The 15,372-nt window shown below is 40.6% G+C and overlaps 1 protein-coding gene across 2 annotated transcripts in view; it reads right to left on the reverse strand.

Annotated features, from left to right (window-relative positions):
• The window catches only part of PLEKHM3 (pleckstrin homology domain containing M3), a 124,774-nt gene extending 109,772 nt beyond the window's left edge, over positions 1-15,002 (reverse strand). The window contains exons 1-2 of one of the 2 annotated variants that reach the window (XM_060782613.2): positions 14,842-15,002; positions 7,187-8,047 (exon numbers count right to left, since the gene is read on the reverse strand). In XM_060782613.2, the coding sequence (XP_060638596.2) occupies positions 7,187-7,772 (586 nt within the window). In that variant the 5' untranslated portion in view covers positions 7,773-8,047; positions 14,842-15,002. Of the gene's footprint in view, positions 1-7,186; positions 8,048-10,755; positions 10,841-14,841 lie in introns of those variants that run through there. The other variant, XM_067470228.1, reaches the window with a different exon arrangement.
• Positions 15,003-15,372: the final 370 nt, after the last annotated feature.

The raw sequence follows: 15,372 nt of genomic DNA on the forward strand, positions 1-15,372 counted from the left end.
TCAGGAAGTTCTTCCTCGTGTTCAGATGGAATCTCCTTTCTTGTAGTTTGAAGCCATTGTTCCGCGTCCTAGTCTCCAAGGAAGCAGAAAACAAGCTTGCTCCCTCCTCCCTGTGGCTTCCTCTCACATATTTATACATGGCTATCATATCTCCTCTCAGCCTTTTCTTCTTCAGGCTAAACATGCCCAGCTCCTTAAGCCGCTCCTCATAGGGCTTGTTCTCCAGACCCTTAATCATTTTAATCACCCTCCTCTGGACACATTCCAGCTTGTCGATATCTCTCTTCAATTGTGGTGCTCAGAATTGGACACAATATTCCAAGTCCTATTCGAGATCTACTAATTTAGAAAAACTAAAATGATCAAGCATGTCCTATGGGGAGTGGTGTAGAGAGCTGGGTATTTTTAGACTACAGAAGAGAAAGTTGAGAGGAGACATTATAGCCATTTTAGCCCAACCTCAGCCTCAAGAATGTCACAAGTTAGTTATGAGGATAAAAGAAGGGAAGGCATGGCAGGACAACCTTATGTTTAGCCTTCAGAAGAGAAGTTTGAGAGGAGACATGATAGCCATGTATAAACATCTGAAAGCTGTCATAAGGAAGAGGGAGCAGGATTGTTTTCTGCGGCCCTGGAGACTAGGGTTCAGAGCAATAAATTCAAATTACAGGAAAGGAGATTCCACCTGAACATTATGAAGAACTTCCTGACCATAAGAGCTGTTCAACTCACTGTTTCAGAGTGTGGTGGAGGCTCCTCTTCGGGGGCTTTTAAACAGAGGTTGGGTGGCCATTTGTATTTTGATTGTGCTTTTCCTGCATGGCAGAATGGGGTTGAACTGGATGGCCCCTGTGGTCTCTTCCAACTTATGATTCTATGGAGGGTGAAAAATACCTTAATTGCAACTTAAAAGGAGTGGTGATGATTGACACAATCTCACCATATACCTGAACAATGGGCACTAAGTATTAATACTAAGGGACTAATGGCCATGTTGCCAGAGATACAGTGAGAGAAAATTACATGGAAGTAGCAACTGTCCTGGAAACATATAATCAAGGCAATTTGCTTCTTTGAATCACCTATCACTCACAGAATCAGATCATTTATTAGAATACAAAAACAGAGAAACATAGCTGGCAAATATGCTCCACTTATTCTGATGCTTCTTTACAGTCCTTGAAAGCTAATGTGGTGTAAGGCTTAAATGTATCCATCTTGAACTAGGGAGATCCATCTTCAAATCTCCACTGAACCACAAAATTCCCAGCAAATGTGAAGGGCTAGCTATAACTGTAAGAAACATAGCCCCCATCAGTCTCATCAAGCCCCCCCCCCTTTTTTAAAAAAAGTATGATTTTTCTTTTAAAAAGTACAATTCCCCATGTGGAAAAATAAGAAAACACCATTAATATACAAACCACCAGATTCTCCCATTAATTCAAAATACCTATATTTCCTCTGAAGTCTTACTTAAAATGGTGATTAGAAGCAACCCCTTCTGAGAGGGATTATAGAGGAAAATTGAGGTATACTTCCTTTACTCTGTATGGGGGTGCAGTTCAGTTGGGAAACTGTCCTCTGCCCCCAAACAATTGCTCGCCCCAGCTATAGGGACAGACTGGGAATCGCCATGCTAGAGGACTTGCTAGCTCTGGTAGCAATTCCTGAGATACCGTTTGCATGTTGCAGGCAGACATGAAAGAGCTGAGTTTCTAGCCTCATGAGTTCACTATCTCCATGTGGGTGGTGTTGGTGTCACACCGGACACCAAAGGTTTCCTATAGGTTTTCATAGAATCATAGAGATGAACTACATCAAAGATGAACTACATCCAAGCGTATTGAAGGAACTAGAAGAAGTCATTTCAGAATCACTAGCAATAATCTTTGAGAATTCTTGGAGAACAGGAGAAGCCCCAGCAGACTGGAGCAGGGCAAATATTGTCCCTGTCTTCTAGAAGGGGGAAAAGAGGACTCAAACAATTACTGTCCATTCACCCTGACATCAATACCAGAAAAGATTCTGGAGCAGATTATTAAGGAGGCAGTCTGTAATCACTCAGAAAGAAAGGCTGTGATTACTTAAAGTCAACTTAAAGTCAACATGGATTTCTCAAAAACAAGTCATTCCAGACTAATCTTCTCTCTCTTTTTTCAACAGTCACAAACTTAGCAGGGAATACTGTGGATGTAGCATATCTTTTTTTCAGTAAGGCCTTTGATAAAGTCCCCCATGACCTTCTTGCAAGCAAACTAGTCAAATATGGGCTAGGCCATGCTACTATTAGGTGGATCTGTAATTGGTTAAGCAACCGAACCCAAAGGGTGCTCACCAATGGTTCCTCTTCATCCTGGAAGGAAGTGACTAATGGAGTGCTGCAGGGTTCGGACCTGGGCCCAGTACTGTTCAACATCTTTATTAATGACCTGGATGAAGGTTTAGAGGGCATGTTTATCAAGTTTGCAGATTACTCCAAATTAGGAGGGATAGCTCATACTCCAGAAGACAGGATCAAAATTCAAAATGACTTCAACGGATTACACAGTTGGACCAAAATTAACAAAAGGAATTTCAACAAGAACAAATGTAAAATACTACACTTAAACAGAAAAAATGAAATGCAAAGAGGAGTGATGACTGGCTAGACAACAGTACATGAGAAAAAGATCTTGGTGTCTTCATAGACAGCCAGTTGAACATGAGTCAACTGAGTCTCCCTTGTGGGGAGAAGGGAGGGATATAAATATATGAAATAAATAAATAAATAAACAGGGTGATAAGTAAAGGTAAAGGTTTCCCTTTGACATTAAGTCTAGTCGTGTCTGACTCAGGGGGTTAGTGCTCCTCTCCATTTCTAAGCCGAAGAGCCAGCATTGTCTGTAGCCACCTCCTAGGTCATGTAGCTGGCATGACTGCATGGAGTGCTGTTACCTTCCTGTCGAAGTGGTACCTGTTGATCTACTCACATTTGCATGTTTTCGAAGTGCTAGGTTGGCAGAAGCTGGGGCTAACAACGGGAGCTCACCCCATCCGCGGATTAGAACCGCCAACCTTCTGATCAGCTAATTCTGCAGCTTAGTGGTTTAACCTGCTGCGCCACTGTGACCCCGAAAAAGCCCAATGGGATTTTGGGCTGCATCAAAAGGAGTATAGTGTCTAGATCAGTGGTTCTCAACCTGGGGTCCCAGATGTTTTTGGTCTACAACTGCCAGAAATCCCAGCCAGTTTACCAGCTGTTAGGATTTCTGGGAGTTGAAGGCCAAAAACATCTGGAGACCACAGGTTGAGAACCACTGGTCTAGATCAAGACAAGTCAAGGCGCCTCTCTATTTGGCTTTGGTTAGATCGCACCTGAAATACTGTGTCCAGTTCTGGGCACCACAGTTCAAAATAGATATTGATAAGTTGGAACATGTCCAGAGGAGGGCAACTAAAATGATCAAAGGTCTGAAGACTTTTGAGAAGCTCTTTGAGAAGCATCTTAAAGAACTGGATATGTTCAGCCTGAAGAAAAGAAGATTGATTGAGAGGAGACACGATAGCCATGCATGCATTTTTGAAAGGGTGTCATAATGATAATAGAGTATCAGTTACACCTCTGGCTTTTTTGTATTTTTGAGGTGTGTGTTTTTCCTCCTTTGGGGTGGCAAGCATTGGGCACATGAGGTTGATCTGTTCATAGAACAGCCCTCCTATTTCCTTGCACTAGCCCACCACCATCACCATCCTTGCAAAATGTGAAGACAGCTCTGCCTAAAGTGTCCCTGACAAGAAGGGAGGTTTAATTCAAATAAATTGCAGGTGGGAGAGAGTAATTAAATTCAACCCAAAATTGAACAAATGAAGAAAAGGGAAAAGACAGAGGTGTTGATGAGACAAACGAGTATAAGAAGAAATCCATTTTATTTGCCCTCCATCTCTGTTCCTGACATTCATTAGGATTTCTGCACTAACTCAAAAGCCATTAATTTCTTTGAAAACCACACTAATCCCTTTGTAGTGCAGATAATGGGTACACTTTCTACAGCCATCTTCCCTTTCTGTTAATCCAATAAGGGAAACAGCATGGCAACTGGAGACCCAACTGTAAGTTCGCTCTCTCCATCTCATTTCCATCAAGCCCAGATGACACTTCAAGCTTCTCCCACATTTTCTGCCCCATCCATCATGGCTTCCCCTCCTTTCTCCTCCCTCTGCTACCACAGAGCCTCACTTGTCTTTTGATGAATGAGAGAAAAAGCTGTCTCTCCTCTCCATCTTTCACAGCCAGGCTTTTTCTCTGCCAGCGCTTCACTCTGGCTCCTGTGAACTGGCTTCATCCGCTCCCACTTCAACTGGGACAATGACAGCAGCCGGCTTGATTGAAATTTAAATACTGCACACCCTTCAGGTTGGAGCCATGGTTGCTGGCATCGACAGGCAGGATCCCAGCTGCCCTTTAAGGGCCCCACGCCAAGGCCCCATCCTTGGCTGGCCCTCTCCTCTCCCTGGCCTCTTCTGCCCCCTCACCTGTTGGATGTACAAAAGCAACATGACGCCTTTCCACTAAGTCCTTTCTCCGTCATTCCTTGAAAATGGAAAGAACATTTCCCTTCCTTTTCACCAAACAAGGAAATTCAATTTACGCAGAGCAAAGCAGAGCCCATCACAGTAAATGAGAGATAATCACACAAAATAGCCCACATCTGGGGTGGCCTTTATGTTTTTTTGAACTGTAATTTTGTAAGAAAGAAAGGCCATAAGAAGAAAACAGCAGAAAACAGGAACACCAGCTGTGAGCACTACAAGATTTCTTTACCTGCAGATTATATCTTCTTTCTTGTCGCATTATGCCTTATTATCAACCTATGGGTTCAATGTACACATACACATTGTATTTCAAAAACTGTTGCTAAGAGAGACTAATGTTTCTTTCCTTTTGTGTCCAAACTGTCTCCCAAATACTGGAATAGAAGCAATTAGAGGCTTACATAAGCCAGTGGTTCCTAACCTTTTCTTTACCATGGATCTCCTTTAAATACTTCTATTTCAGCAGACTTCCTAGCCTGAACTCATTATTTAAAACCCTAAAGTGAATCATTTCAAGTCACTCATGAAGGATCTTCAAGTTTGAACAGATGGGAGAAATAAATGCACACTGGTATTATAATATTTTAACAGAATGATGCCATGCAATTTTAAAATCATAATATCACTTGTTCATTTTATATAATTACTTAATGAGAAGCCTGGTTTAAAAGCAGAAACTTGTCTTCCAAATTCTGGTTCTAGACTTTTGAAACAGATTTTTATACTTATTAAGATAAATAAGAGCAGATAATGATTTTTTTCCCTCACAGGTATTGATTCCTGTACTGATAGGACTGACACCCCCAGCTTCATTTACCAACATCCGGCAAAATATGCACTCTCTAAGCATTTCCTAGGCCCTCCAGCAGGACTCTATGATGTGCTTCCATTAGATGTTGACCATGAAGTTGCTGTAAAGGACCTAGCAATGCCTACAGAGATATCCTATCTAGGCATTTCCTAGGTGTTCTAGTGCAATTCAATCTAATGCTTCTCCCAAAAGTTGTCCATTCAATAGGGTTTGCTATTATTCATGATTCTGGCTAAATCTGGGAATGTATTTCCCATGGATATGTAAGTCATACTATATCTTCATAGCCCTCTTCAACAACGCAGGATATAAATCTGGATGAGACTGTTCCTTGAATTGCAGATTCAGAACATCATCCATGAATGGTGCTCTGAAAATACTGTATAACCTTAACTATGTATTTTTAATATTTCTATATGTAATTTTATTTTAATGTTTATATGAGTTAAGTTTTAATTCCCACATTATTATGGTTAGCTGAATTTCCTTTGATAGAGAAAAAGCAGGGCATAAATACTGCTACTACATAATACTACTAATGAATATTGCTATGAGTTTGTCTTTCTCTGCTGCTGTAAACCTTGTATAGGTCATACAAATTGCTTCTCTCTTAAGAGAGAAAATTGGATATTAATACTGTAAATTAATATAATAATGAATGAAATAAATGAATAAATGAGAAAGTGACCACTGCCCATCTATCTTCCAAAGTTTTAAGAGGCTGAGGAATTAGGGAGGGGGTGGCTGGTGTTCTAGTTACCAGGATTAGACCTTCCTTCCCATTTTCTTCACCCATATCCAGACCCCCCCCCCTTTTGTTTTTCCATCTTTTTTCCAATTGGCAAACAATGGCTTCATGATGAACACAAGCAGGGCTGGGACATTAGTAACGGGACATCGATAAACTGACCAGCCCAACATTATCAAATAACTCATCTCAAATAGCTGATCACGTTTTTCTTGCATCATGAGATCATCTGCCAGAAATTGTAAGCACGAGGGGTTCTTGCTCCCCAACTTTGGAAGACTGAAACTGAAAGTAATCATTCCCCCATTTAAAAACAGATGCCTTCTTACTTTGCTAGTCACTTTTAAGGTTCAAGTCGGCTTTACTCCTCCTGGCCTAGCTTCTATTACTTATTGTTACATGTCCTGATCTCATCCTAGGGTTTTCTTGGCAGGATGTATTCACAGAAGGTTTGTCCTTACTCTCCTCTGAGTATGGCCTAAAGGACCTGGTTTCCCCTATTACCTTCAGGATGACATCAAAGTAGTTACTTGAACCTGAAATCCACTGAAATCAATGGATATCAAGTTACGTCATGGCTAACTTCTTCCACATGTTTCTGTGAGATACAGGTTCAATGAACTTATCTGGATTCAACTCAGAATTTTTATCACACACAGCAATCTCTGGATTCTTCTACTTAGAAGAGCATTATTAATAAAGACCGAAGAACCAACCTTCTTTGGTCCTAAATTTGATCAACTTAAATTTGACCAAGAGATTTCGGGCACCATTATCCTCTTCCAGCAGAGCAGTAGCTATGATAAAGATGTTTCCAAGAATGAGAACACTCATTTCCCTGATTTAAGATAGCGAAAGTTGGCCACTCACCTAGGATTACCTTCTAATATCACAGTGAAGCTGGTAAGTAAACTTTTTGGGCTCAGAATTCCAGATTTGCACAAACTGTGTTGCCTCACAAAAACAATTCATTTTCTTTTTCAAGAAGAGATTGAGAAGAAGAAAAAACTCAATGCAAAGGAGAGCATCAATTGCAACAGAAGAACAGGACTTACCAGAATTCCCTTGAACATCCTCTCCCTTTTTGAAACCTGGTGTAAATGAAACTTTGGGACATCGGTTGCTGTGGTTGGAGACCTGCTGTGGAGGGGCACTGCTTAAAATGATGCTCCAGTCTATCCGGGTGATATCTGACCGCGACCGATTATGACCTGGCTTGAAAGTGGCAGCTTCCTCACTTTGCATTGTGATATCATTCACAGAACGGGGCCGGGCCCTCCTCCGGCAGATATTAAGGATATTAAAAGTTGAGGCCTCTCTCTGTTCCATCCAGGAGAGATTGTCTGGAACTGTTCCCCTCTGCACTCTAAATTGTTCTTTGGCAGGAAATGCAGTCTGCACTTTGGTTTCCGAGAGTCCATTTTTGCAGTGTTCCCAAACAAGATTATTCTGCCCCAAAGAAGCAACATTTCTCAAGTCTCCACAGCTGTTAAACACTTCGTGCCCAACCAGTTCTGGGACTTCCTGAATCCCATAAACCTCTGGAGGCTGCACATTGTCTAACTTAGCATCAAAAGTATTGAAGAAATCTTCAGTCACTTCCAAGGCAGGACTGATATCATCAACTTCTAAAGCTTCCATTTCATTTGCAGTCCAAAGAATTGAAACTGGGATATTTTACCAGGATTGAACATAAATGTGCAGGCACAGGTCAGGAGGTGACTTTCAAGAAGATTATGGCAAAGCATGTGGCAAAATCAAAATCATTAGTGTGGCTACTGGTATTTGATTCAAGAATTTGAGTTGACTTCATTTGTGAAAGTATCAGTGAAAATTAGCTTGTCCATTTCTTCACATTGGACCTGGACAGGATGTGTTGACTGTTCAGCAGAAATCATCCAAAGAACTGGATTTTCCTGAAAAATACAGTACATTATTTTAGAAAGCAAATATGTTTTACCACTGAAAGCTGGATTTCCTTCCCCAGGACTAAGGAAACCTGAGAATGCAAAGGGGATGGGATTTCTTCATGCACTGCATTGCCCTCTCACACATATACTGTTTTCCATTAATCAAAATTATGAGCTCATGTTGTTATCAACATTTCAGCTGGAAGATCAGCAAAAACTCTTCTTTGTAGGACTAAATAAACCATTTAAAATAAATAAACATTAACAGAGAGGGTTGTTTTTTTCTTTTTTATAATCAAATTGCGTATTTCTCTTTCAATTTTCCATTATTGTCAAATATTATTTTTAGTTGGACACATGTGAATATGAGCAACACAGCCCTAAAACCAGTTCAGACCCACCAGATCAATTGAATAGTGGCAAGGCAACAAATTTAGGGAAACACAATTGGCTCAGCAGATCTAGACTAGTAGAAACTGACATTGGATCTAAAATGTACATATCTGAAAAATATGCACAAATACATTGCAGTCAGCAGAAACAGAAACTGAAATCAGTAAGAGACTGTCCGTAACTACATATATAAAGGAAATCAGCTCTCAACTGAACCAGCGAGAAGTAGTCTAAGATAAAAAGATCCAAAGAAACCCTTATGTAATGGTGATACACTGTGCATATTATTCTAAAAAGCTGACCATCTGCCATTCTAAACAGCAATTTATCTATTAGAAATAACTCATAAGTCATCAGCACTGTAAAAAACAACATCTCTCACACAAGCATGGTTAAAACAGTAGAAACAAACAAAAAGGAAACAGAATTAAAGTTGGCAATGGGCAACAGAATCACCATCAATTAATCAATTTTCCAAAATTCTTGAGCAATTAATCATACTTAGCCTGTTTTATCGTTGTTTAACAAAGTCTATGTTTGCCTCCTTTCTGAATGGAAGCTGTCCTACGTGACTTGAAACTACTATAGTTGCCTTGAGAAGAGGTGACTCAGCGCAAAAGGAGAAGTCAAGAAAAGTCATGAGGCAGGGCGGCCTTTCCAAACCATCCGGAGTGTGTCACCACACAGTCTGAGCATGCACTAAACTTGAGTTGAAAGTACACAAACCTTTCTGCCAACACAGCAATACCCACAGGTAATCAAGTAAATTTATTTATTTATTTACTGCATTTCTATGCCACCTTTCTCAGCCCAGAGGCAACTTAAGGCGGCTTACAACTAGCACAATTCGATGCCACAATACTAATAAAACACAATTAAAAACATTTAATGCACATTATAAAAAATGTAAAAATTCATTTAAAACATAATCACCAGTAAATTCCTTCTGTATTTAATTTTATTATATAGCAGTTTTTATACTGCCTTCCCAACCTTGCAGGTATATTTTGACCTATTAGAAACTGGGCTTTCTGATCAGACAGAACCCCTACCAGGGCACATGAAGACTTGTCAGAAAGGTTGTCTAAGGCTGATGGGAAATATAGTTGCCTACAACATATGGCAGGTAACACAATCTCATTTCTATTCTGCTCTGAAACAAATTAAAGACAAAAGAAAAACTTGGTTGGAAAAGTTGATCTTTCTTTCAGAGCCAGCAATAGAGCTGGCAAAAATTGGTGAATTCAAGGAGTTTCCCCAGCTCAGCACTGAAGGAAGTCCAGAAAGATTGGGAGAAGACTGCTTGAAAAATATTTGAAGGTCTTTGGAAAACTGTGTGGTTCTCCAGACCATACCGAACGGCAACTCCAAAAGCCTCATCCAGTATAGTCAGTGGTAAGGAAAACTGGAAGTTGCTATTCAGCAATAGCCGAAGGGGCTCATAATTTGAATTCATGGATTAGATTACATATAAGGAAGAGTCTTTGTTGCATAATGATAACATACAAGGCTGCAAGACATGTGACCTATCAAGCAAAGGGAGCTGACCAGCTACTTAATACAAATCCCCTCACCTACATCGGCAAAAACAGTGTGGTTGATATACACCAGGGGTCCTCAAACTAAGGCCCAAGGTCTGGATACGGCCCTCCAAGGCCATTTACCAGGCCCTTGCTCAGGGTCAACCTACGTCTGAAACCACTTGAAAGCACACAACAACAACATTCCCATCTCATCAGCCAAAAGTAGGCCCACACTTCCCATGCAAATACTAATAAGTTTATATTTGTTAAAATTGTTCTTCATTTTAATTATTGTATTGTTTTAAGTGCTTTTTGCACTACAAATAAGATATGTGCAGTGTACATAGGAATTCATTCATGCTTTTTTCAGATTATAATCTGGCCCTCCAACAGTTTGAGAGACTGTGACCTGGCTCTCTGTTTAAAAAGTTTGAGGACTCCTGATATACACACTTCAGGTTGAGATGCTGTGTTTGCTTAAGCCAATTCTAAATTGTTGAGGCCTGATTAGCAAAGTTCATAAGTTCTGATTTATATAGACCCATGTAATTTATTTCCCTAACATATATAAGTGGAGCTGGAGTATCAAGAACTTTGTAACCTTCTCCCCAAACAGGAAATCTCTACCTTTTTTGGGCTCACTACATTTGAAAGATAAGGGATTATGATCTTACATTAAGAGATAACAGCCTTGTTTTTCCAGGCAGGCTGCACGTTGCAGTTCCAGATCACCTGTGTCTCTTACAGTCTCAAGCAAACAGTGCACTTGATTAATACAGACTATAGGGATACACTGACCTTGGAATTAAGTAACCGTCATGGCCAAAATAAAATCTTGTACGAGTGTACATTTTCTTTTCTTCCAGAGGAACTCAGAAAATGTCAGCTCAGCTCTGCACAAACAAAAGCAAGTCATGTGCAGCCGCCATTAGAGATGAGGTCATTAAACCAGAGGACGAAGATGACTAAACCATCCTCAAAATTTTAACACTTTCAGTTGGGTGGTTCCTATAACTGAACCAGAAAGGTCAAAAAACAGACCAAACAGTACACATTTTAATATCTATATTCACAGATTTTAATCAAGTATCATTTGTAAACAATGTTTTAGACTCCACATGTTTTAGACTTGGTATGGATATGTTTCAAAAATAAAGCCGATTACAATGGTTGTATATCTTGGAGTTTCAGCTTTTAATGTTTTGAACTTTTGGTTCTAATGTTTTAAAAACCTCAGATTTAAATGTTTTAACGTTTCAAACTCCTGGTCTGAAACACAAATTAAATTCATTCATTCAGAGTGAAAGACCCATGTTATATTTTATCAGTTCTATGACAGGAGACACTTAAAAAATCTGTTAGCTGCTACACATTTATAGACAGCAGCAAGTCTAACACTGCTAAATGTGTTCATCACCACATAAGTGCAATATTGTAGCCAAAACATAATTTCAAATACTACATGGCAGCATCCAATTTTAGCTACCCATCATATTTTAGGCGAATTCTTCCGCCCCCCCCTTTGTCTCCCAACTGAATTTAATTCAGAATATTTGATTCCTTCTCTGTGAATAACCGGGATTATTCCCTCAAACTGCATCCTAGTGAGAAATAGGGCAGCACTAAACAGGATGAAACATAGCATTGAAATAGTCTACTGCAATTTTGTAAATATTTCTACAATAGTCACTAGCCTAAAATCTTTTTACAAGTTGACTGCTGACTCATGCATTTAATCCCTCTGTTCCAACGCAGTCTTGGAGGGAATTCTGTCATCAGCTATTTTAGAAAGCATTACTAAATGATGAATGGAGCTACCATCTATCTCTTTTTACACTTTTGTTACGGGAAATTCAATTTCTATTAGCATTGAGATAAAGTTAGCTTACATCCACACTAAGCAAAGTCAATCTGCAGACACAGTCCCCAAGTTACAAACAGGATAGGGGCTGTAGATTCATTCTTAATTTGAATTTGTTTCTAAGTCAGAACAGGTCCATCAAAAAGTGCACTTTTATATTTGGGCACATTATAGTTCCGGTGTGATTAAAAACAGAACTTCCAAGCAATGGAAAGGAAAACCACAGAAATAGATAATTCTTACCACCAGGAACCTCTCCTGTTTATTCTGCCCCAGGTTCCTTGGAGTGTATTTATGCTGTAGAATGAATGCAGCTTGATATCACTTTAATTTCATTGTTATGGACTCCTGGGAGCTGTAGTTTTACAAGGCTTTTAGCCTTCTCTGTCAAATAATGCTACTGCCTCATCAAACTACAAATCCCAGCATTGCATAGCATTGAGCCAGGGCAATTAAAAGTGGTGTCAGATATGAAGGAAAGGTGGGGAGAGGTGGAGAAATACAGAACAAAGGAGATAATGGACCTCATCATTCTAGACCAGTGGTTCAGAACCTGTGGGTCCCCAAGTGTTTTGGCCTACAACTCCCAAAAATCCCAGCCAGTTTACCAGCTGTTAGGATTTCTGGGAGTTGAAGGCCAAAATATCTGGGTACCCACAGGTTGAGAACCACTGCTCAAGAGCATCTATCCACTTTAAATCGAGTTGATGTCTCCTGCAGAATTCTGGGGCTTATAGTTTAGGAAAAAAACCTTTAAACTGCACAACCAGAGAGGTCCTAGGCTTCACTAAACTACAAACAGCAGAATTCTGCAGGAGGCAGCAACAGGATTTAAAGTGGAAGAAAAAGAAAAGGGTGTGGGCAGATCAATAGGAAGAAAAAGTAAAAGGGGTTTGGAGAGGTATGGATAAGAAGAAAAGGCTTCTGGAGCAATCAATAGGAAGAAAACAGAAAAAAGGAGTTGGAGATATATAGATTGGGAGAAAAGAGGTTTGATGAGATATGGATAGGAAGAAAACGGAAATGGGTTTGGAGAGAATTTCAGAAAATAAAGAAAAGTTCACAGCAGATAATCTGGTGTAGATGGGGCCTGGGTCACTTGAGATGAATCATACACTTTCTACCACTGAGGCAAGCCCCTCTGAACAAATCTTGCCCAGAAAATCCAATGATGGGTCCAACTTCGGATCATCAGTAAGTCAGAAACATCTTGAACCATATTTTGTTCATTTTCATGCTTTCCTCTTTTCTGTTGAAATGCTTGTGGATTTCAATGGCTTCTCTGCATAGTCCGACATGGTGGTTGTTAAAGTGATCCAGCATTTCTGTGTTCTCAAATAATATTCTGTGTCCAGGTTGGTTCATCAAGTGCTCAGCTATAGCAGTTTTTTCTCTGCTTGTATTAGTGTGCAGTGCCTTTCATGTGCTGCATTTGGTGGTCCCTATGTAGACTTATCCACAGCTACATGGCATATGGTTACCAGTATTAAAAAACACCAGAATCAAAGACTATTCAGAAACGTGAGAATTCCAGACAGCAAACAACCAAATACCAGTTAACACCCACAAACAAAGGATGCTTCCAGGCACAACAGCAAGGCTACCTCTATGCAAATACCCTTATGGATTGACTTTGCAGCTGCAAGGCTACTCAATGCTAATCAAGGTTACTATTTATTTATTTATTTATTTCCAGTATTTCTATCCCGTTCCTTCTCAACCCCCGAAGGGGGACTCAGGATGGCATACATTTGGCAGCAATTTGATTACCACAACATATAACAGAGCAATATAATAACAATTAAAACAATGAGTAAAACATTCATTAAAACAGTAAAAAAAAGCATTAATAGCCATAACATCATTCCAGTCAATTCCATATCCAATTTCATGTCCAAAGTGCTATTTATGTCTGTTGTCCAAAAGCCTGATCCCAGAACCACGACTTCAATTTCTTCCTAAATGACAGGAGGGATGGAGCCAATCTTAGTGGGAAACAAGTTCCACAGGCAGGAGGCCACAGCTGAGAAAGCCCTGTCTCTCATCCCTGCCAGATTTGTGATGCTGGCGGGAGTGAGCGCAGGACCTCCCTGGATGATCTTAAACTGCAAGGCGAGACGTAGAGGGAGATGCGTTTGGACAAGTAAGCTGGTAATTGCAACACTCGCTTCAAACAGACAAGGGTTCTATCTCTCACCCTGGACACTTCATAGATATATATACACCCCACTTGCCTAATTTCCAACAGACCACAGATGCAGGCAAAACATCAGAAGGGAATGCTACCGGAACATGGTCATACTGTCTGAAAAACTCACAACAACCCAGTGATTTGGGCCATGAAAGCCTTGGACAACACATGGTGTTTTTCCTGTATGGCAGGGTGTTGGACTAAATGGCACACGTGGTTTCTTCCAACTGTATGAGTCTATTCTTCATGGATGGGAGAGCAAACTAAAATAAAGAGGTAAAAAGAAACCCTTTGTTCATGCACATGCCCGGCAATTACAGTGTGTATAGATGACACGCAACTTGATAATTAACCCATTTTGAGGGGCCTGCTTCTCCAGAGGCTGTGAAAGAGGCACAAGGCAGAGGGTGACCAAGGGTCCTTCCACACAGCCATATAACCCAGAATATCAAGGCAGTATCTTCTTTTAATGGGGTTATCTGAGTCCACACTGCCATATCATTTACTGCAATGTGAAATTTGTACAGCTGTGTGGATGGGGCTCTACTCTTGCATAATGGGCAAGGGAGGGGTTGAACTCCTCCAGCCAAACAGAAAAAGGCAAAACATTTGATATTAGAAAAGTCCCTGTGTAGAAAAAATGGAAGAAATAGGAAGTGTATGTTCCCTCGATGAGACATAAAAGCGAAAGGGTGGCAAAAGGAGACATATAAACACTGACAGCTACCACGACTGAAGAAGGGATGGTTTGGTGCATCATTTCCAGACATTTCTGCCGACTTTAAGGCACAGGAATGGCAATGGCAAGCCCTACAAAGCGAGGGAGGGTTACCTGGCTCGGAGGAGCTCCACCCACGCCAAAGGAGCCGCATTCCCCCCGCGAGAGGCCTGGCTTTGGCCTCAGGGCCCCGCTTGCCTCAAGGACCTCCACCGCATCCTTCTCCTCTGTTTACAATCCAGCTCTGTCCTCCCCTGAAATCCCTCCCCGCAGCAGCCAGGAAACGGAAGCCGGAAACAAAGGTTCCGGCACACAGTTCTACCCCTCCGCTGCTGCTGCTGCTGTTAAGGGCAGGGATAAAAAAATATATTTATTATTTATTTATTTATTTAAAACATTTATATTCCGCCCTTCATACCCCGAAGGGGACTCAGGACGGAGCACAGCATATACATGGCAAACATTCAACGCCCGGACACAGATTCACATACAATACATAAACATTAAAAAACATTTATCAAAATATTAAAATACACCATTTAAAACCGCCCTAGTCATCCACGTCAAATCTAATGGGCCTGGTCATCTTTCCTATTGCCACTTTATTGCCCTGTCCCGAAAGCTTGGTCCCACAGCCAAGTTTTT

Source organism: Anolis sagrei, chromosome 1 (assembly GCF_037176765.1).
Source record: "Anolis sagrei isolate rAnoSag1 chromosome 1, rAnoSag1.mat, whole genome shotgun sequence".
NCBI lineage: Eukaryota > Metazoa > Chordata > Lepidosauria > Squamata > Dactyloidae > Anolis > Anolis sagrei.